Source organism: Anabrus simplex, chromosome 6 (genome assembly GCF_040414725.1).
Source record: "Anabrus simplex isolate iqAnaSimp1 chromosome 6, ASM4041472v1, whole genome shotgun sequence".
Lineage (NCBI taxonomy): Eukaryota > Metazoa > Arthropoda > Insecta > Orthoptera > Tettigoniidae > Anabrus > Anabrus simplex.
This window is the reverse complement of record NC_090270.1, coordinates 83,571,842-83,594,324: the sequence shown is the minus strand read 5'-3', so window position 1 is coordinate 83,594,324 and position 22,483 is coordinate 83,571,842. Positions and strand designations below refer to the sequence as shown.

Sequence of the window (22,483 nt, the reverse complement as noted above, 5' to 3'; positions counted from 1 at the left end):
ATAGGTTTTGATTTTATATTCTTTTAGAATTTCTTTGCAAAAGCTTGGCGTATAAAATGTGTTCCTTACGCTACCAATGCGAGAGGCTGGTGTGACCGTTGCAACTCAAAGGAAGCATTAATGTTCAAAATCCTGCAATACAATATCGATCACTGTTACAGTATAATGCTTTTTTCAGTATACTAAGCTAATTTGAGTTGTATGTCTCCGGAAATACAGCTAATAATGTTCAGCTCTCAAAACCTGCCTGGCAGGTAAAGTCTTATCGGGCCCTCGAAGTGGTCGACAAATTACGCGCCCTGTAACTATGATTCATGCTGCTGATAGCGCTACCTGGGAGTGGTCGAACGGAAACATCCTTATACGCGGCTGGCAAGTTACGCGCTACTTTACCAGTAGGTGGTAGAACAGGCCCTTAATGGCTCTTGACATTTCATAACCACTACATCAAAACAGTGAGTTTCACAACATAATTGTGATTCATGGTGTCTTCTTCCAAGGCATTTGGGCCACAGACCTCTTCTACTGTAAAACCGACATTATGTCATTTAAGCCACTTGAATCTGGATGAATTGCGAATTGTATACATCTAAGAACCAACACAAGAGCGTATTTCCAACAGAGAAACAACATGAGAGAAAACGTGAAGACAAAGAAACTGAATACGTTGAAGCCCTCAAGACTCATGGCTGAATCTAGCCCCCATAGTCTACATCCATTCAGGGAGCCAGAATTCAAGTTCAAGTCCTGAGGACAGTCACTTTATCAGTGGGCTTTCTTCTAAGAATAACAACTGCTTTAGCTTTAGGAGAAGCAGTCACCTAAAGTCATTTTTGAGCACCAGAATACATTTCTTACCAAGGAAGGTAAAAGGTAAGTAAAGCAGGGGAGGGGGGAAAAAAAATCCCTAAACACAAATTAAAGAAAAGACTGGATTAGTTGTAGTAAAAGTATGCTTGTTGTTTAAAGGGACCTAACATCGAAGGTCATCGGCCCTGTAGTAAGAGTAATAATAAAGTAAACTTATTAACAGTAAAGGTCAGGTTGTTAAGCAACCAAATAATTTTTATCAAAATATTGTACCCCTCAAGGTGAATGTCTGAATTCATCAACTTCCCTGCAGTCGGTTTGTGGCAATTAAAGTTCCTGACTGTTTTACCCTCTCTTTCCTACTCCACGTTACTCCTCATGCACCCATATGTTCCGATCACGACTTTATGACTTATGTTGTTTTTAACAAGGTTGATCCATTGTAAATCAATTTTCCTTGACCTCTCTTTCCTTTCCAATTCCGTTTTTCATTATATTACTCTAATAGCAGCTTCATTCATCCATTTAATATATCCAAACAAACCAGTCCATATTTTTCATTTTAGTATCCAACTTATATTTATTAACGGAAGTCTGTATTTCTCATTCTATCTTTCCATGTCTTCTTTAACATACTTCTCAGGAGTTTCACTACTGCTTGGATGTGATTTTCATCCTTTTTGGACACTGGCTAGATCTCTGATACATGTATCATACCATGTATGTAATATGCCTTCATTGGTATATCTTTGTTCAACTGTCATCATCATCATCATCATCATCATCATCATCATCATCAATGTCCCACTCCAGTTACCCAGATGTGGTTAACCAGCCTCCTCCACTCCCTTCTGTCCTTCCACTTTTCCCGCTCCATTACTTCCGCCACATCCAATCCAGCTTCTCAAATGTCCTTCCAAATCTGATTCATCCACATCCTTCTCTGTCTTCCAACTGGCCTCTTTCCCTTAACTTCTCTTTCTAATTCCCTTCTTGCTACCCGTTCCTTTCCCATTCTTTTTACATGTCTCGAACCACCTCAGTCTTTGCTTTCTGTATGTTCTGTACTAACGGTTCTACATTTAGCTCTTCTCTGATTTTAATATTTTAAATTCTATCTCTTCTTGTCATTTTAACCAATGTTCTTAAAAATTTCATTTCTACTGCTGTGATCTTACTATCTCATCTCTTATTAGTTACCAGTATTTCTAGTACGTATGTGACAATTGGTATGAAAAACTGTTTTTATCATGTTAATTTCGTTCTCTTGGGTAATTTGTCATCCCATAAAAGCTCTCTGACTTGATGATTAATTGTTGTACCTTTACTTAATCTGTTATTAATTTCAGGGTTGATTTCATTACTTTCATTAATAATGCTACCCAGATATGTAAACTGTTCTACATTCTCTAACCGTTCATCTATGTTCACTTGGCTTCTCTTTTTCTCTTTTCCACAGTACATGACTATACTTTTCTTTTTACTAATTACCATTCCAAACTTCTTCAGATTTTCATTCCAAATGTCCAGTCTCCTTTGTACTTCCTTTTCTCCCTTTTCCCAAATCACCACATCATCCGCAAATACCAAAGCATTCACTTCATCACTACTGATACTCTGTTTTACACGTTTTCTGGTTTCATCCATGAATGTAATAAACAGTAATGACGATAGTGCACTTCCTTGCTTGAGACTTTTTTGTTTGCATAAAATGTTTCAATCACCACTCCTCACTTGTACACAATATCCTCCACCATAATAACATGCAGTTACCTACACATGACAGATGCCGCCCATCCTCATCGGAGGGTCTGCCTTAAAAGGGCTGCACCCGGCTAGAAATAGCCACACGAAATTGAACTAAACTTGTACACTGCTTTTACTCCCATGATACAACATTTTTATCTTGTTAATTAATGATTTTGGTACATTCCTTTTCAGTAGGCATTTCCAACACACGTTTTCTCTTAACTATCATAAGGTTTTTCCAATCCAAAAATACAAAGATGATCTCCTTGTTCCTTTCCAGAAGTTTTTCCATTTTCGTTCGCACTCTAAATATCAAGTCTATTGTTGATCTATCTGGTCTAAAGCCATATTTTTCTTCCTCTGACTGTGTTTCTATTATACCCCTCAGTCTTTTGTCTATGACTTTCCCCATTATTTTTAGCCCATGTGATTATAGGGTTATACCTCTATAATTTTCATATTTCTTTCTATTTCCTTTTTTGAACAGTGGTACAATGCGTCCTTGTTGCCAATCTTCAGGTACCCTTTCATCCTTCCATATGGCATTGAGGGCTCTGAATAGCCACTGTAGTCCAATGCTTCCTGCTGCCTTAATCATATCAGCATTGAATTCGTCTTTTCCACTTGCTTTACCTTTGGTCATTGATTTCACTGCCCTTTCAAGTTCCAACCATGTTATCGAGTTCTCTTCTTTTTCTCCATCTATTATTTCCATTTTCTTATCTCCTTCTTCCTCCAGGCAATCATCCGCATTATAAAGTTTTTCAAAATACTTTGCCATCACCTTCTGAAGACCCTTTTCGTCATGCACTATGGACCCATCTTCCCTATCTAATACCTTGATTTTTTCTTGATTTATACTTTTTGATTTTATTACTCTGTATAATAGTTTCTGATTTCCTTGACTAACTTGCACAATTTTGTTGGTAAACTCTCCCCAACATTTCTCCTTTTCTTCCTTGATACTCCTCTTTACTTGTAGTTTCAATCTTTTGTATTCCACATGTAACCTTTCTATCTTATTCTCATCCCTCTGATATGTTTTTTGCTTTTCCTTATCCATTTCTTTCTTCACCTTGTTCCTTTCTTTTATTTATTCTTTTATTTTGTCTGTCTACCACCTTGTCTCCTTTCCCTTAACCTTTACTTTTGTTTTCCCGCACACCTCGATTGCTGCTCCCACAAATGTCTGTCTTAAATTATCCCACTATTCTTCTCCACTTCGTACTTCCGTGTTAGGCAACTTCCTTTTTATACAATCTTGGAATGCCATTATTTTATCCTCCTCCTCCAATTCCCAAATCCTGATCTTTGGTTCCTTCTTCAATACAATTTTAAGGATTTTTACTTGTTTTAATTCCACAATCAATAATCTACGATCACCTTCCATACTTTCACTGGGGATTATCTTCGTATTCATGGCGTATCTTCCCCATTCTCCGCTTGTTAATGTAAAATCAATGCATGTTTCATACTGTCCATTCCAATCATATCGGCTGATCTTATGGCTATTCCTCTTCATAAACCACGTGTTCTTTATTATCAGGTTATTACTGATACAAAAGACCAATAGTTTCTCTCCATCTTCATTTCTATCGCCATACCCATATGGGTCCAGAACATTCCCATATCCCACTCTATCGGTTCCCACATAAGCATTCAGATCTCCAATTATCTTGATCCCATCTCCAATAATAAGTGTTTCCAGTTCATTGAGGAACTCTTCGTTTTCTTCCACGCTACATCCTGTCTGTGGACCATACACCTGTATTATCTTCAGTAGTTCCTTGTTTACAAGTATGTGCATTATTATTTCATTTACATACTCAACTTCAGCTATTGGTTCGACGTTCTGATTCACTACAAATCGCACTCCATTTCTTTTCTTTTTACTGTTACCTATCCAGTACAAGGTGTAGTCTCTTCATTCCTTTCCCTTTACATTTTACTTCACTTAATCCCAGGATGCTGAGTTTTCGTCTCTCTCTATTAGGTCAATCAATTCATTTTCCTTCCCATTCATTGTTAAAATATTTGTTGTTCCAAATCGGGTTTTGTTCTCTGATCTAACACTTGCACGAACATCAGCAGTACCATCATACTTTGCAACTGTAGTCAGAGACTTGTCGATTCCATTTCCATTTTTAAACTTCCATCCGAGGCTTGTAATGTAGTTGAAAGCAAGTACAAATTTACTCATCTCCTGACCTGCTAAGCCTAAATGCATCTAAGGATTTTCTTTCGGGGTTTACACCACTGGCCTTTGAAGATCCGTCTTCTCCACAAGGCAGTGTTTACCTCTTCTAATTTTCCCCAGAGAGGATAGATTGCCTCATCCAGCATCTTCGCCATTCTGAAGGTCTCCTTCTCTGCCTAAGATGCTGTTAAGGTTCTTCATCCGTAATCCTGGGCATGGGTTCCACGTTATACCCCGTGAGACTGGGTCCCTGCCTGAACTTAGCTCTCCTTCACACCGGCCTACTGATGTGAAGGATACCCACCCCCGCAACGTGGATGTGCCAGACAAGAACTTAGCAGGAGTACAAGTACTCATTCAATTATACTGATTTGCGTCGTATATTTTTATATACGTACTTAACTTCCCGCAACTGTGACAAATTCTGGACCTTCAAAACATTCTCCACTCTACTTTGGCGTTCGACCGCAGCGCATGACCTTGAATGTGCCGTGCTGATCACCAGGAGCTGGCGGCTTTCTACTACAAATCTATTCGTCTGCGACTTCAAGTTATTTTTGATCTTTGTATATTAGTTGATAGTGTTGTGACTTTGTGCATGACAGAATGTGGTGTCGTGTCTTTGTGCCTATCAGAGTGTGAAACTGACCTCTAATATTCATAAACATTGTACATGTTTTTACGGCTGATGATGACCTGGACTAAGGTCGAAACCGGTCCCATTTAAACAAGAATGTAATTACTACATTTCTTTCTTTTAAGTATTGAATAGGTTGAACCTCCTTTTCAATTATTTAATTTTTAACAGACAAGAATTACTCAAGTGAAGGATAGGGAAGATGGCCCTATCTCCCTTGAGCCGGGTTAATGGTTGTGTATGATGCCACAACTTAACAATTTTATTGTATATACAGGGAGTTAGGGGAACGAGTGCAGATATTTCTTGTAGCAATGAAGAACAATGTGACAAATCACTATACATCAAACTTTTACTAATCTTCGGAAGTAACTTTCGTGAGCAAAGGGATACAATAGGTAATACGCTTTATTCTTGCGAATGAATAGCTTCCCTTCGATAACAGGCAAGTTAGCGTCATTCTTTACAAACTGGTTTTGTTTACATTTAATAGCAATGAACTACAATAGGAGCTGAAGTCTATTGCTACAAGCCACTACATGTTACGTAACATTCTTGCCAAAAAGGTTTTATGTTTACCAGCAACTGAACTACAATAACAGCCGAAGGCTACTGCTATTTGGGCCAAGCTCCTTTTGCTTACTTACAGTCGGTCTCTCTTTGACAAGTCGTAAAATTTACCCACCAAAGCTCCCCAGGATCACAATGCGGTCCACAATCTTCGATCCATGGATGAAGCGAGCCTGGGTCCCGGAGCCTTTAGTGCACGACGACGAACGTTCATATATTGGGAATAAGAGCAAAGTAACAATAGTACTGTAGTGTGGAAACTTTTTTTTGAACATTTGGTTGGTTAGTGGTTGGGTCGACTTCATAGATCAAAAAGTTATATCCGTCTTCCCCATAAACAAATAATTTATTTGGGCATCATAATTGAACCCACTGTTATGTTTTTCTTGCCATGCAATATTACATCTATTAGTTCTTCTTATTTGGTCATTATTCAGTCATTGTCGCTGGTTCTCTTCACTTTCAATATCCCGCATAGCACTTGTCGTTTGTCTGGCAGTAACCAGATGCCTTTCTTGATCAAAATTTGTTTCTGACTTACAAATGGTACTCACATTTTTACGGAGCTGTGCTAAGCGCTCAATTCTCTGTCCTAGTGACTTATGATATTTGTCACATTATTCAGTAACACGGGCGTCATGTTGTTCTTGACTTTCAAATTCACGTTGATTTTGGTGATGATGACTATCACTTTGCAATCGCTGCTCTCTAGAATCATCTGTTTCTAGATATCACAACACAGAGTGTCGAATACGGTCATCTTCTAATCGCTGCTCTCTAGAATCGTCTGATTTTAGATTTCGTGTGACAGCGTGCCGAATACGATTGCTTTCTATACGTTGTTCTGTAGACTTCTGAGAGTCTTCACTCGTTAACAATGAATGACGGGTTCTATCTAACTGTAATCATTCATTCCTCTCAGAACTACTTTCATTGCCTCAATCAACAATTTGTAAGAAGACTTTCTCTATCCTGTTGAGACTCATTTTCACATTGCAATCTTCGACTTTTTGCCTTTCTCGTGTTTTTAGAGAGATGTGAGTTCTTTTAGGCATAACTAATAACTTAACTACTCAATACGAACGAACACAAACATGGCGAACGTTGAGACTCAACTATTTGCAATAGCCCGCTCGTGCGTACTGAGTCTACGCGACAGCCAGCCTTTGTAATATTAAGTCATTGGAGGGGGAAATGGTGGGAGGCGCCTTTCGATGTGATGAAGGGGAACGCGCGGTACTGAACACTGCTTATTTAGTTTATTATTATATTTTCACAGGCAACCAAGATGGCTCCCAGCAGTAGGCCAAGAGCTCTTGCCTTAGAAACATCTTAATGGAAGAGTGGACTTATATATCTAGTTAGTAGTATCTATGGAGACCAAGAAAATTTAGCAAGTGGGTGGTTTTAGGGCAAGGTTAGCAACCAAAATACACTCTTAATAAGTTATCTATGGAGCTATTGTAGCAAAATCCAATATGGAAGCACACAGGGCAATAAAATTAAACCAAAATATGCCCTCAAATCAATTAAAATAAGCTGTAGACTCTTAAGATAACACATTCACACAACCACCACACCAAATAAATGCACAAATACTCTCTGAAGCTTCACTACACATGATCTCTTCCAGTGAGTCTATACTTTGATCTTAGCCAATAGGCCGAGAAGTGTTTACAGTATAATTTTTCCAGATAAGTAATTCATATGTGTACAAATTTTAGGTGCCATATCTCGCTGCTGTAGAATCTTTGAACTGGCGTTGCCATGGTTACGGCTGGTTGTTTCTTTATTGGATTCCTAGAGGAGGGGTAGTGTGGTGCCAATATTTACAAAACTGTTGGTTTTAGGGCCTTAAAACATGGTTTTCGGGGCCCGTAAGGCTTACCGAATTTTGTTCTTTCCGTCAAGGGGCTTAAAATGAGCTTTGTCTCGGTCCTGCACGATAAATTCGATATTTAACCTATTATTTTTGTATCTCCCCACCGTCGCCCCCCTCCCTCTAATTGTTCTGAAAATTTAAAAGTAGCCTAAGTTACTCCTTATACCATCAGCTATCTGCCACCGAAAGTCCCGTCAAAATCGGTCCAACCGTTTCAGAGATTACTCGGAACAGACAGACAAACAAAAATGGTAAGAACTGGTTTTTAGTTAGTACCGTATAGACTTTCTTGAGACCCCTGCTGGTGAGATGTAGTGTTTACACTGCACTATGTCTTCTGGTATTGACTAGAGCAATTTGTTACTTTCATTGACCTGTCTCAGTCTCATCCTTGGCCTTGACAATATGAAAGTGACCGAGGTATGAGTGATGCTAGTAATAACATTCCTTATGCAGCCGTTCCTGTTATGAATGGTGTGAAAATATCGCTCATAGGGTCAGTTGGTGCATGCATTTCAGTGGGCCTGGCAGACTGATATGCAGTAGCAACTACTGGCTCGGTGAGGAAAGCAACGAACTACCTCACTCCTCATTTCCCTAGTACGCCTCTTCAGTGAAGCCTAGGCTATTTGTTGATAGCTTTCAGTGGAACTGTGGAGGATCAAACCAGCCTTTGGGCTGAATACCCAACAACATACATACTTTCTTATGTACTTAGTAAAATGCTACTATTTTGATATTATAAACAGACACTTCAATTTATTTATTTATACAAATAATAATAATAATAATAATAATAATAATAATAATAATAATAATAATAATAATAATGAAAAGCCTACAGCCTGTTACTAGTCATTCGACCGGGTCAGGAATGGAATGAATGAAGCCCCCATCTAGAGGCAAGGATAGGAATTGTGCCGGCTGCCGAAGCCTGTCACACTCCTCCGGGGCAGTGATTAATGACTGACAGATGAAATGAAATGATATTGGAGAGTGTTGCTGAGACAGGGACAACCAGAGAACCCAGAGAAAACCTGTCCTGCCTCCGCTTGGTCCAGCACAAATCTCACATGGAGTGACTGGAATTTGAACCAAAGAACCCAGTTGTGAGAGGCCAGCATGCTTCCATCTAAGCCACAGAGGCTCCATAATAATAAGAATAATAATTGTCTACTTGTCAATAATGTTCTGCCCAGAAATCAGTTCTCAACATTTATAACTATGGATCTCAACAGTTGTATAATGTCCTAAATCTGATGACACTTTACAATTGGCTTTATGTCGCACTCGCACAGATAGCTCTTATGGAGAAAAGGGCTAGGAGTGGGAAGGAAGCGGTCACAGCCTTAATTAAGGCACAGCCTTGCCTCATGTGAAAATGGACCACCATGGAAAACCATCTTCAGTGCTGCCGACAGTGAAGTTTGAACTCACTGTCTCCCGAATGCAAGCTCACAGCTGTGCACCCCTAACCGCACAACCAACGTGCTCTAAGTTCTAATGCCAGGCTGAGTAGCTCGGACGTTAGAGCGCTGGCCTTCTGTTCCTAACTTAGCAGGTTCGACCCCGGCTCAGTTCGGTGGTATTTGAAGGTGCTCAACTACGTTAGTCTTGTGTCGGTAGATTTACTAACATATAAAACTCCTGCAGGACAAAATTCTGGCAAGTTGGTGTCTCCAAAAACTGTAAAAAGTAGGTAGGCCTACTGGAACATAAAACCATTATTTTTTGTTTGCTAGTGGATTTACGCTGCACCAACACAGATAGGTGTTATGGCGATGACGGGATAGGAAAGGCCTATGAGTTTGAAGGAAGCGGCCGTGGCCTTAAAAAAAACATTATTTTTAACATTATTATAATGGAAGCTCTAATTAAACGGGTCAATTATTAATCACTTTTACTATCAGCACTTCCTGTCCAATAATAAGCCTTCCATTACAAATACCCAACAATACTTTTATAAGTAGTTCCTTATCCTTCTTGCAAAAGCATAGATGCAACTATGGTCTTTAAAATTTCTGTCATTAATAACAATTTTACTGAATCTACGGATAGCCTTTTTTGTGTCCACCTGAAAATATTATGAAAATAGCATGGACAACTCGCATATTCTATTGTAAGAAATTCAACGCAGACTGACACAATAACAGTGTTAAAATAGTGCACTCATTGTTCATTAACTCATTAACTATTTCCCTTCATTTTTGTCAGCTTGAATCACTGAGTAATGTCTTCTTCTTCTTAGCGTGCCTGTCCGCCTCGGACGTTGGCGATCAACATGCCTATTCGGGCTTTATCCATTGAAATTCGGAACAGTTCTGCAGATGTTTTGTTGAACCAGGTTTTAAGGTCGTCGAGCCAGGAAATTCTTCTTCGCCCAGGAGATCTTTTTCCTTCTATTTTCCCTTGCAGGATAAGTTGAAGCAACTCATACCTTTTCTGATTCCTCATGATGTGTCCAAAATATTGTAGTTTACGACACTTGATGGTGCTGATCAGCTCTGGTAATGTCACTGACATCTTATAAATCACAAACAACTGCACAACACATGATTCGCATGTATTGTATGTGCTGGTACGGATATTCAATGTCACATACTGTATGTAAAAGAGTACAAAATAGCACTCAGCGGCAACATGAGAAGGTACAAGAGTGGATACCTCGGTAAGGATTACATGTACTTTTCACACAGAGTACCCTAGACCGGTTCTCAAGTGAGTTCAGCCTCCCCTACTTGCCAAGCAGCTAGGGGAAGAGCACAGCAATATGAGTTGGCCTGCAATGACAAACAGGTTCAACAACCCTTATAGTCTGCTACTGAACTTTAACACGTAACTCCACTACACGATGACAGTATGATATAACCGGCGTTTCCTACTACAGTCATTCAAAACACATTAGTTCCTGAAACATTTGGCTCATTTATGGGTAAACTAATAGGATAAGATAAAACGTACATAGCGGATGTTCTGATATGTATTTTTCTTTACCGACTAGCAAAATATCTGCACGTATATCCCTAACACCCTGTACAACAGCCTTAGAGTTAAGAGACAATTAAATACAAAAGGAAAATATTAATTCAAAACAGTTTGTTATATCTTACTTGTCATTCTCCTTGTCATAACTAAATGCACACAATCCTAACTGAACCAAGAGAAAGTCCATACAACCTGCACGTATTTTAGAATAATACTGTGCTGGTGTGTCATATGCATTCACTTCTGATCCAATGTTCAAGCCTGTGAATTCCCCATCAATGGTAAGAAACTCAGCCGATTTGATGATATCTTCCAGCTCTGGCAGCACTTCAAGGAAATCTAAAACAAAAATTCTGAATATTACAATATTACTTACAAGTAGTGGATATGTGTATGTATATATATCCTTTTATCTAAAATAATTTAAAATAAATTAAAATAGAAGGAACAGGATATTTGTATTTATATTGAAGACACAACATGAAGTAACTCAAACAACAAATGCGGTTTTCCCTTCAAACAATTATGTAAATAAAGAAGAGTACAGGGTTAAGGCTGATAAAAATTTTGAAGACATCATTTGTTAAGCGAATGTTTATGAGAGAAAGTTAAAAGAAAAAATTACACACCGGGCGGGTTGGCAGCGCAGTTAGGGCTATGCAGCTGTGAGCTTGCATCCGGGAGATAGTGGGTTCGAAACTCAATGTCGGCATCCCTGAAGATGATTTTCCATGTTTTCCTATTTTCACGCTAGGCAAATGTTGGGGCTGTACCTTAACTAAGGCCACGGCCACTTCTCACTCCTAGCCCTTTCCTATCCCATCGTCGCCATAAGACCTAACTGTGCCGGTGCAACGTAAGGCAAATTGTAAAAAAAAAAAAAATTATTACAATCAGCAAGTGTACCACATTCTTTACTCAGTTGGCACACAGTGAAATATGTATGAATAGGAAAAACTTTGACCACTTTCAGAAAAAGAAAAAAAAAAATGTTTTGGATGCACAGCGCATAGTCATCAACTGGTCATAATTAACTGTCTGAAGAAGAGACATCTGTTCTAACCAACAGCCGCAAAATCATCACCTATGAGAGATACATGAGGAAATTATAGCCAATGTGGGAGGTACCATACACTTTCTTCTCATGATGGATGGCAAAGAGGTTTGAAGTGATATGACCAGAATACTATGAACATCTGCTTCACTCATGGGATACATAGTTCCAGAATTCATTCACACTAAAGCTATAGTGTCATGCCTTTATGGTCTTCCTAAGGACCACAAGACCTGAACTCCACTTCATCACATCGCCAGCGTCATTGATTTTCCAACCTATAGCCTAGACAAACATTTGGCAAAGCTACTATGTCACAACTGACACGCAGATTATTAATCAAGAATGCTGAGCGCTTTGTACAATAACTTCATAAGATAAGGGTAAATGACATGAACATCAAAATTAGCTTTGACAAACACCGTTAACCCTCCGTCGGTCGCGCCCTATCCTGAAGGTGCCAGCACAAGTTCTTCGCGCCCTACTTCACAGCACATGCGTCTGGTGAACCTGCACTCACAGTATCTTCATACCTGCCAGTGTCTTACAATACAGTTGAGAAGTTGTCATTGTTGATAACATTAGTGTTGGGATACTGAACGTTGGCACCTACCAGACGTCTTGCGACCTAAACCTTGCTTGTTTTTAGTACGGCCGGTAACCGTCAGTTTTTTTATTTAAACAATCCTTGTGACATGAAATTAATGCACAGTTTACTTACTGACAATACTTTTGACGAAGGGCAACAGAATGAAGAGGACAGTGATACTGACGCAGAAGATCTTCCGGCTGAGAGCAGAGAAGACTTAGGAAAGAGGAGCAGAAGATGAACCTCTTCTCAGGAACATCCTGTTTTATGCAGGGAAGGATGAAAACACAAAATGGGGTAAGCACTCTGAATCTAATCGTAGGAGAAAAAAAGCCCCACAAAATTTGCTCACCAAACTACCAAGAGTTATTGGTGATGCACATCGCATAAAAGAGGAAGGTGAGTGTTGGAAATTGATTATAACTGATGAAATGTTACATAATGACGTTCGATATACAAATCAGTATAAACACGTAAAAGAACATTTTCAATGTGAAAGAGATGCATAAGTCACTGATATTATTGAAATAAAGGCATTCTTAGGACTTTTATATTTGGCTGGTACTTTTCATGCCAACAAAATAATGCTGAAGGACTTGTGGGGCACGGACGGCAAAGGAGTGGAAAAATTCCGTCTTGTTATAAATTTGAGGCATTTTAAATTTTTGCTTTGTTGCTTTCATTTTGACGCCAGGGTTACAAGAGAGGAGCATAAGAAGTTAGACAACTTGGCAGCTATCCGGGAAGTATTTCAATCATTTGTTGACAGCTGTAAGAAGAACTATTCCCTAGAGGCGTTCGTAACATTAGATGAAAAGCTTGAAGCCTTTCGTGGAAGATGCCAATTTAAGCAGTATAACGCATCAAAACCTGCCAAATACAGGATAAAAATATTTGCCCAAGTGGATGCAAAAACTTTCTATTGTCATAATTTGGAAATTTACCCAGGAAAACACCCAGAGAGGCTGTTTCATATCAGTAATAAACCATCAGATGTTGTTAAGCAGTTTGCACAGCCTATCTGTAACACAGGTCATAATATTACAGCGAATAATTGGTTCACAGACTTGAACTTGATAGCTGACTTGAAGAAGAAGAGATTATATTACGTCAGCACCATTAGAAAGAACAAGAGATGTCTGCCAACTGAGCTTAAGAATATGAAACAGAAGACAGTAAAGTCATCAATGTTTGGTTTCAATGAACATGCCGCTTTAGTCTCCTATGTTCCTAAGAAAAACAGAATTGTCCTGCTCGTTTCCAGTCATTATTTAGATGATGACTCGATTGATGATGAAACTGGAGAAAATGCCAAACCTATAATTATGACAGGCTACAACGGGACAAAAGTTGGAGTAGATGATGTGGATAAAATGTGTGAGAGTTTCAACGTAGCCCGAAATACCACACATTGGCCACTAGTTAATTTCTTTGCTATGTTGAATGTAGCTGGCATAAATACTCAAGTAGGCTAGTGGCTGTTGGGAACGGAATGAATGTCAATAGGAGGAGAATGTTTCTGAGTACACTATCTGAGCAGTTGGTGTCAGAAGAGATTAGGCAAAGGAACATGAATCCAACAGGTCTCCATTCAACACTGCGTTTCCAACTTGAAAAGTACCCACCCGCAGAGCAAGACAAAGAAGCAATAGCCACTGGAACTACCCTTCCTCCACTTGCTGAAAAGAAATAATGTGACACTTCAAATCAAATCAAAATCGTTTTTTGCAAATGAGGTATCTATCTCGGTGGCAAATGGTACACAAAAATACATTATTGTCAAGCACTAAATTTTAAATTAACAAGAGAAGAAGAAAATTTTCCTAGAATATCGTATTGTACAATTTATGCTAACAATTTTTTCTATTAAACACACATCTCATCCTTAATAAATTGATATTGTTTACAAAATTCTACTTATAATATCTCCTGTACTTACAAACATAGTCAACTCATATACAGTAGGCTATGTTAAATTACTTCTAATAATACTATACAACTGGTATAAGATTAAAATTAGCATTGCATTTATTTACTTATTTATTTTTTTACCCATTTTGGAACCTAAGAAGCATAACGACCTGCTGCGTCTTAACCAGAGCCCCCTTTGCCACCATTATTCAGTTCCTGAAGGGCCTTCACGGCTACCGTAGCAGTCCTAGGGCCCTTGAAGTCCCTACTATACTTCAGCCCTTCAGGCAGTCCCCTACTTGGGCTGTCCAAACTCCATAGACCAGGGGACGGAATTAATTTAATCACACACATTTTTTATTTACAATATCCTGCACTGGTCGAATGCCCTGTAACATTTCATTTATTTTCTTTGTTGCTGTTTATTCTCTTCTTGGATATCTGTACAGATTTTGGAAAAGGATCAAACACTACCCCTGGTAAACTGTTCCACTGCCTCACACCCTTCCCAATGAATGAAAATTTACCCCAATCGCTTCTGCTAAAATTCCTTCTAATTTTATACTTGTGGTCAGTTCTGCCGATATAATTATTTTCCATCTGAACCCTCTCACGGATTTCTCCCCATGCTTCTTCTCCTGCATAGGCTCTATATAATCCTATAAGTCTAGTTTTTCTCCCTTCTCTTACTTAAAGTTTCCCACCCAAGTTCCTCTAACATTTCTGATACACTACTTTTTTCTCCTGAAATCCCCTGTTACAAATCTTGCTGCTTTCCTCTGCACACTATTAATTTCTTTTATTAGATATTCCTGGTGAGGATCCCAAACACTGTTTGCATATTCCAATAATGGACGAACCATACTTAAGTAACTTTTTTCTTTTAATTCTTGTTGCATCCTTTAAGTAGCCTCATTATGACATGTAACGTCCGACTCGTTGGCTGAACGGTCAGCGTACTGGCCTTCGGTTCAGAGGGTCCCGGGTTCGATTCCCGGCCGGGTCGGGGATTTTAACCTTAACTGGTTAATTCCAATGTCACGGGGGCTGGGTGTACGTGCTGTCTTCATCATCATTTCATCCTCATTACGACACACAGGTCGCCTACGGGTGTCAAATAGAAAGACCTGCAGCTGGCGAGCCGAACCCGTCCTGGGATATCCCGGCACTAAAAGCCATACGACATTTCATTTTTCATGACATGTAACAATCTCTTTGCTTTCTCAACAATGTCATCAACATGACCCTTCCAGTGTAAATTACTTTCAAATCTCACACCTAAGTATTTGCACTTGCCATCTTTAGGGATAACTACCTCATCCAAAGTATATTCAAATTCAGTTTTAAGGCTCCTGTTTGTAAATGTTGTAACAGTTGATTTGCCTCTATTAACCTTCATATTATTTTCTTCAATCCATTGTTGGATACGGTCAAGGTCCGTTTGTAATTCTGAATAATCCTCAATGTTATTTATTTCCCTATAAACAATTATGTCATCTGCATACAATCTTATTTTTAATGTTATATTGTTCCACGCCAGCTTACGAAGAAATAGTCTCCGAACACCAGAGGAAAAAGAAAGACATTTGGATTGACTTCTACAGCACAGACGCGATGACGACAAATGACTGCAAGGAAGCGAACCACGAGCTGAGGGACCTCGTGACAAGGTTCGCGATACACGGCTTTCACTTCAAAGTCTGTTGCACGGATCGATTCCATGAGCCATGTGAAGACTGTAGTTGTTCATTGTGTGGCAAGCTATGCGATCGATACCACGTGCAATTTTGTGAGAACCAGCGTATGTCGCTTAAGAAATTCTGCTCGGAAGAGAGTTAATACTGTGCAGACTGAGAATTATTTGATGAAATTGTAATTTATGATCATCTACTTTGTACAGTATGTAAGTTTCTCTATGGCCATTGGCTGCAATAAACATATTATTATGTTTGTTTGTCCAGCCCTTGTCCCGTTTCCCTACGGGGTCGGGTATGAGGTGAGATGAATTTGTCGTGGCGGTTTTGTTTTTTTTATGACCGGATGCCCTTCCTGACGTCAACCTCATCAGAGGAGTTAATGAGAGATGAAATGAATGACGTGATATATGATAGTAGGGAGAGGGTGAAACCCGGTGCCGGCACATAGCCTACTCCTGTCGAATAGCACCAAGGGGTCTGCTCAAGGCTTAACGTCCCCATCCGACGGACGAATCACCATCAACAGTGTCATATGCCCTCACTCCATATGAGCACTGCGGAGAAGTTTGGAATTTAATCCAGGCTTTCGGCACGCAATCTAGTGATTAGACATTGTATACCACCACCTCCCCTAACCTGCCGGCCAACATTCTGATGGTGAAATTTTTTTCGACCAACCGGACTCGAACCGGCTAACCTCGGTGTCAGACCGTTTAGACTTCAGCGCCTTAACGATCATGGCCACCAGGCGGGCTTCATTGCGAGCTGGAGTAAGTTACTCAAAATTGACAGAACTTAAGAGACCTGCCAATGTTTGATGATTCATCGGGAGGCAATTCTGGAGAGAATAAAAAAATAACGAAGAAACCCAGAAATGTATGATTTAATTATTCTTTGACATCCTTTTATTACATTCTTTATATTGTTCCCTAAATCATTTGCATATATTAAGGAAAGTAATGGACCGATTATCCTACCCTGTGCAATTCCCTACCAAACTTTCTCTTCCTGTGATACATTATCTCCTACTTTGACTTTCTGAACCCTTGAATTTAGAAATGCTCTAATCCAACGTATAACCCTTACGTCCAATCCTATTCCCTCCAATTTCTTTAATAGTATTCCATGTTCCACTCTATCAAAGGCTTTGGAAAGATCTATGGCTATGCAATCTAACAGGCCTCCTGAATCCAACTGATCTGATATGTCCTGCTGAAATCCCACCAGTTGTGCCTCACAAGAAAATTTCTTTCTAAATCAATACTGGCTCCTCATGAACCAATTTTTATCATCACATATCCCTCTGATGTACTTTGCTATTAAACTCTCAAGTATTTTACAAACTATACTGGTCAGGCTGATTGGTCTGTAGTTCTCTGGTTACCTTTTATCACCCTTTCCTTTATAAATTGGCATTATTATAGATTCCTTCCATTCCTTTGGTATTACACTATTATTTATGACATAGTTAAAGAGAAATTTTAGATAAGGCACTATATACCACCCCATTGTCTTTAATACCTCCCCAGTAATTTGATCACTTCCTGCTGCTTTTCCTTGCTGAAGCAGTTGGATTTCTCTGAAAATATCTTCATTTGTGAATGAGAAGCTTCTTGTTTCCCTATGTGTCCCTCCCTATCTATCTTCTGTTACGGTTTCCAACTCTTGACAATCTTCTTCTGAATCTCTGAATTCCCTAGTAAATAGACTTGCTTTCTTGGTATCTGTTAAATAGTGTTCACTCCCTTCTCCCACCATTGTAGGAATTTGGATTCCTTTTCCTTATTGATTCCTAATATATGAATACAGCTTTTTCCATTTCTCTTTGTGGTCATTACCCTCTTGAAGTATGCCATTCATATAATTCTCTTTTGCTTCCTTTTTTACTCTATTCAGTTCCCTCATTAGATGTTTTCTAGTTTCTCTATTCTCGCTACCCTCTTTGATTTTCCTGTTTACTATTCTACATTTTCTATTTAATTTTCTTATTTCCCTTGTATAATAAACAAGGTCTGAGGTCATCTTACCCTTCTAAACAGGTACAAATCTCGTCTCTCCTTCCCAAATGATTCCTTTAAATTTAGCCCAAAGTGTATCCACATTACTTCCTTTACTTATACAAAACAACTGAATTGTGATTTAAGGTAAGTCCCAAATTCATCAACTTTAGTTTTTCTGTATAATTTCTTGTCTTGTGTGACCCTCTTATTAAGCATTTTTTGTACGAGTCCTACATCCATTATTACAGCCTTATGGTCACCTATTCCTTCAATTACCTCAGTTTTATCAACAATTTCCCATGGTTTAACCAAGAATACATCTAGCAAGTTATTGAGACGAGTCGGTTCTTGTACTTCTTGTGTAAATCCTCCCTCCCAAATTAACTTATTTGCCAGTTTCTGTTCCTGGGCTTCACTTGCAGCTCCATTCCATTCAACTTCAGGCAAGTTTAGATCTCCCCCAATTATTACCATATCATTATTATTGTTTTTATGAGTATAATCTATTATTTTCTCAAATATATCCATGTCTCTTTCCTCTCTTCCAGGCCTATATGTTCTGATAAATTCCACCTCCTTCATATTATCACAAACTAATATAATCCCTAATATTTCATCCCTTTCATCAGTAAACCATTCATGTGAACAATAAGTTTCCTTCACCAGAATAAACACCCCCCTCCCATTTTATCTCCTCGATCTCTACGATAGACTGTATACCCTTCTGAAAATACTTCTCTGTTACCCACCCCTTCTCTCAACCACGATTCCACTATCACCACATCAGTCTCATAAGATTCCATCAATGTACCGTCTGTAGTATTGTATTTATTCATGAACATAACAGGTGTTCAGCACCAAATACATGTTCACAATAAAATAATCCAACCTAAGCCACCACGTTCACAACAATAAATAAAATAATCGTAACACAAAAGAAAATAATAATAACTTAAACAATTAAGTAATAAAAATAATAAAGCCCTAAAAACCAACTGGCCTACGGTTGATTCCCTCGAGGAACCGTTAGCCTTATCACATAAAAATATAAAATACCACTCTTCTTGACCCAATTCCTCATTGCTGGTCCCATACTACCCTACACAGAAAGGGAAAAGAAAAATCTTACCATCCAATCTCAACACTGGTCTCCCTCCACACTTACCTTAAATACCACTTTTCTTTCAACACATTAATACCTCTCGTGTTGCAACTTATTTACTCATGCTTGATCTCATTTAAAACCCAAGCCATGCTCAGCATTTTGCTATCGCAACCATCACTCATTACGTGTCCTTGTGCATTCAGCACATACGTCATCTTCATTGTTCTCTAGCTTACTCTCTGTCCAAACCATAACAACCAGCATTCCGTAATTGCATTCCAATCCACCATACACTACCTTTTCCAACCCTCATTTACTCTTACAAACTCCACCTACTGTACCGAAAAGGTATAGAAAAATAATATAACACACGCCACCAAACCAAAATTTACAAATGACATCACTAAATACAATCACCTCTCCAACTCCAAAAATTTCAACACTCATACCAAACACAAAGGCAATAATACCACCTCCCAACTCCAAAAATTTCAGCAATAAATAAAACCATCTCAAGACCAAACCATCTTCGCCTACAAAAACCAAACACTCATATACCAACACTTCTCCCACACCACATTTCATTTCAATAGATAATAAAGTCACCTCTACAACTCCAAACATTCATCAATACACTACCATTTAATACCAACACATTACCTCATATAACACCTCTCAATCTCCCGAATTCAATCAATGATCCGATTACATCAACTTACTAATACCAAACACAAATACAATAATACCACTTCCCTACTCTAAAATAATTTAGCAATAAATAAACCAATCTACATACAAACTCCCGGATTCAGATACCACCTCTTACCCACAATTTCCATTTCATATTCACCTCATATACCTTCCACAATACACCACCAAATCAAAATTTACAAAATCTAAGATTTACAAAATAACACCACTTCTCACCACATTTCAACCATAGTCCTCAATAACTTCACCATCCATGTTTAATACCCCCAAATACCACTTCCGCTCCATCTCATATATCACCTCTCTATCTCCAAATTTCACCAATCAAGCCATCTTCACTACAAATACCACACCTTCATATACCATCGCATCCTTCAAAATACCACTTCACCTTCACCCACAAATACCAAACACTCATATACTATCGCCTCTCCAACACCACCTTTCACATATTATAACAATAAATAAATTTCATACCACTCACAAATACTATTGCATCCACAATATATACCATCGCATCCTTCAAAATACCACTTCATCTTAATCTCCAGTATTCATAGTTAAATGATCAGATTTACCTACCAAGCCATCTTCCACATTACGCCACAATCATAACTCATAATCATAAATACCAAGCCCTCAATAACTTCCAACACCACATTTCAGCAATATAACAGCAACTCCACCTCATATACCACCTCTACTTCTTCGACCATTACCCTCACCTTCTGCCATCCACCATCTTATACCACCACTTCTCCAACACCACCTTTCAGCCCTATAACACATCATAACTTACATACCACTTCTCCATCACACCATACCATCGCATCTCCAACACCACCTTTCACATACTATAACAATAAATAAATTTCATACCACACACAAATACTATTGCATCCACAATATATACCATCACATCCTTCAAAATACCACTTCTTCTTAATCTCCAGTATTCATAATTAAATTATCAGATTTACCTACCAAGCCATCTTCCACAATACGCACACTACTGCCTTTTGCTTCTAGTCATTACACCCCTCTCTTTTCCACCTGTGCCCCACATGTCAATCAAGTTTCTATCCCTTCTTGTTTCTCTATTATTCCACATTTCTGTCAATCTTCTTGCTACTTCTCTATATTCACTCTGTCGACTTCTTTTATCTCTATCTTCAGCTCTGCTCAGGTCCCTTAAACTTCTGGTTTTCTCTCTACTCTTACTCAGGTCCAGGCTCTCCCCAGTTGCCTCTGCCCTTACCTTTCTATCCTTCACTTCCCTTATTTCACTGCCCTCTCTTCCTTTACTTTCCCCTTCACTGATCATGGTCACTTTATCACTTGGCACTTCTCCCTGCCTCTCTTCACACTGTACACTGCTACTTTTGGACTTTTGCCTATCTTCTCCACTAATCGCTGCACTACTCCCTTTTTCTTCGTCCTGCTTTGACTTCATTTCTAAGTCCATCCTCAGCACACTGTTATTTGTATTTCGCCTCACTTGCCTACAGTTTATTGCACTACTCTCCTTTTCTCCATCCTGTTTTAACTTTGTTTCTAAGTCCTTCAATCTATCCACATGCCAGTTTCTCTTCCAAGTTCTGCCTGACACCACTAGATTTTGACCTCTAATAGTTGCTCTCAGCCCCTGTTTCACAGCCAGCATCTTGTGTTTTCTGAGTAACCTCTCATTTCTGATCACGTTACTTCCCACATCTCTCTTTATCCATATTTTCTCCCTCTGCACATTACCCGCATTTGCTAACACAATCTCCGCCATCAACGTTGAAAACAATTGGACCTTTATAGGCCTGTTGCCTCTAGCTCTTCCCACCTCTCTGCACATCGTCGATATCCACTTCACTAAAATTTATTTTCATCTTCCCCTGTATTAGGTCCACTACTTTATAGGTTGTAAGTACTTTGTCTTCTCTCGACTCCTCAGGCACTCCATAGATAAACAAGCACTTCTTCCTTCTATATAAAGTATTTGCTTCCACTTTTGCTTTCAGCTTGAAATTCTCCTCTTCAAGTCGTCCTACTTTTTCCCTTAATGTTACCACTTCCTCAGTGTTATTTCTCACTTTTGCTGTTGTGTCGCCCGTTTTTTCTCTTAACCATACTTCCATTTCTCCAATCTTACTAGTTTGTTCTTCGATCATATTTTTTACCTGCTCGAAAGGGCAAACTTCTTCCACCACCTCTCTTACAGCCCTTTTGATTTCGTCCATATTTCCCCTTTCCTCCTTTCTATTAGATGACGGGCCTGGGTTCAACGCGACCCCCCCAATACATAGTAAAATCATAATCACTGCTGCCGATAACAATACTTCTCCTTTCCTCTCCATATCCATTTTACACCCACCTGGCTTCTTTTCTTCTTTCTTCATTTTCCTCTGCCATCTTCCTATCGTCGCTCTGTACTTATCTATACCATTAAACGTAAGGAACTTCACGCCAAAATCCAGCTTCAACATTCACTTCCTCCTTTCTATTAGATGACGGGCCTGGGTTCAACTCGACCCCCCCAATACATAGTAAAATTATAATCACTGTTGCCAATAACAATACTTCTCCTTTCCTCTCCAT

General features: G+C 39.0%; 1 protein-coding gene across 2 annotated transcripts in view; it reads right to left on the bottom strand.

The window, feature by feature from the left end:
- The window catches only part of LOC136876123 (poly(A)-specific ribonuclease PARN), a 271,064-nt gene that overhangs the window by 217,656 nt on the left and 30,925 nt on the right, over positions 1-22,483 (bottom strand). For both annotated transcript variants that reach the window (XR_010860537.2, XM_067149805.2), the window contains exon 2: positions 10,956-11,169. Coding sequence is in view for 1 of the 2 variants with exons in the window: in XM_067149805.2 (XP_067005906.1) it covers positions 10,956-11,169 (214 nt within the window). In the remaining variant the exon portion in view is untranslated. The remainder of the gene's footprint in view (positions 1-10,955; positions 11,170-22,483) is intronic.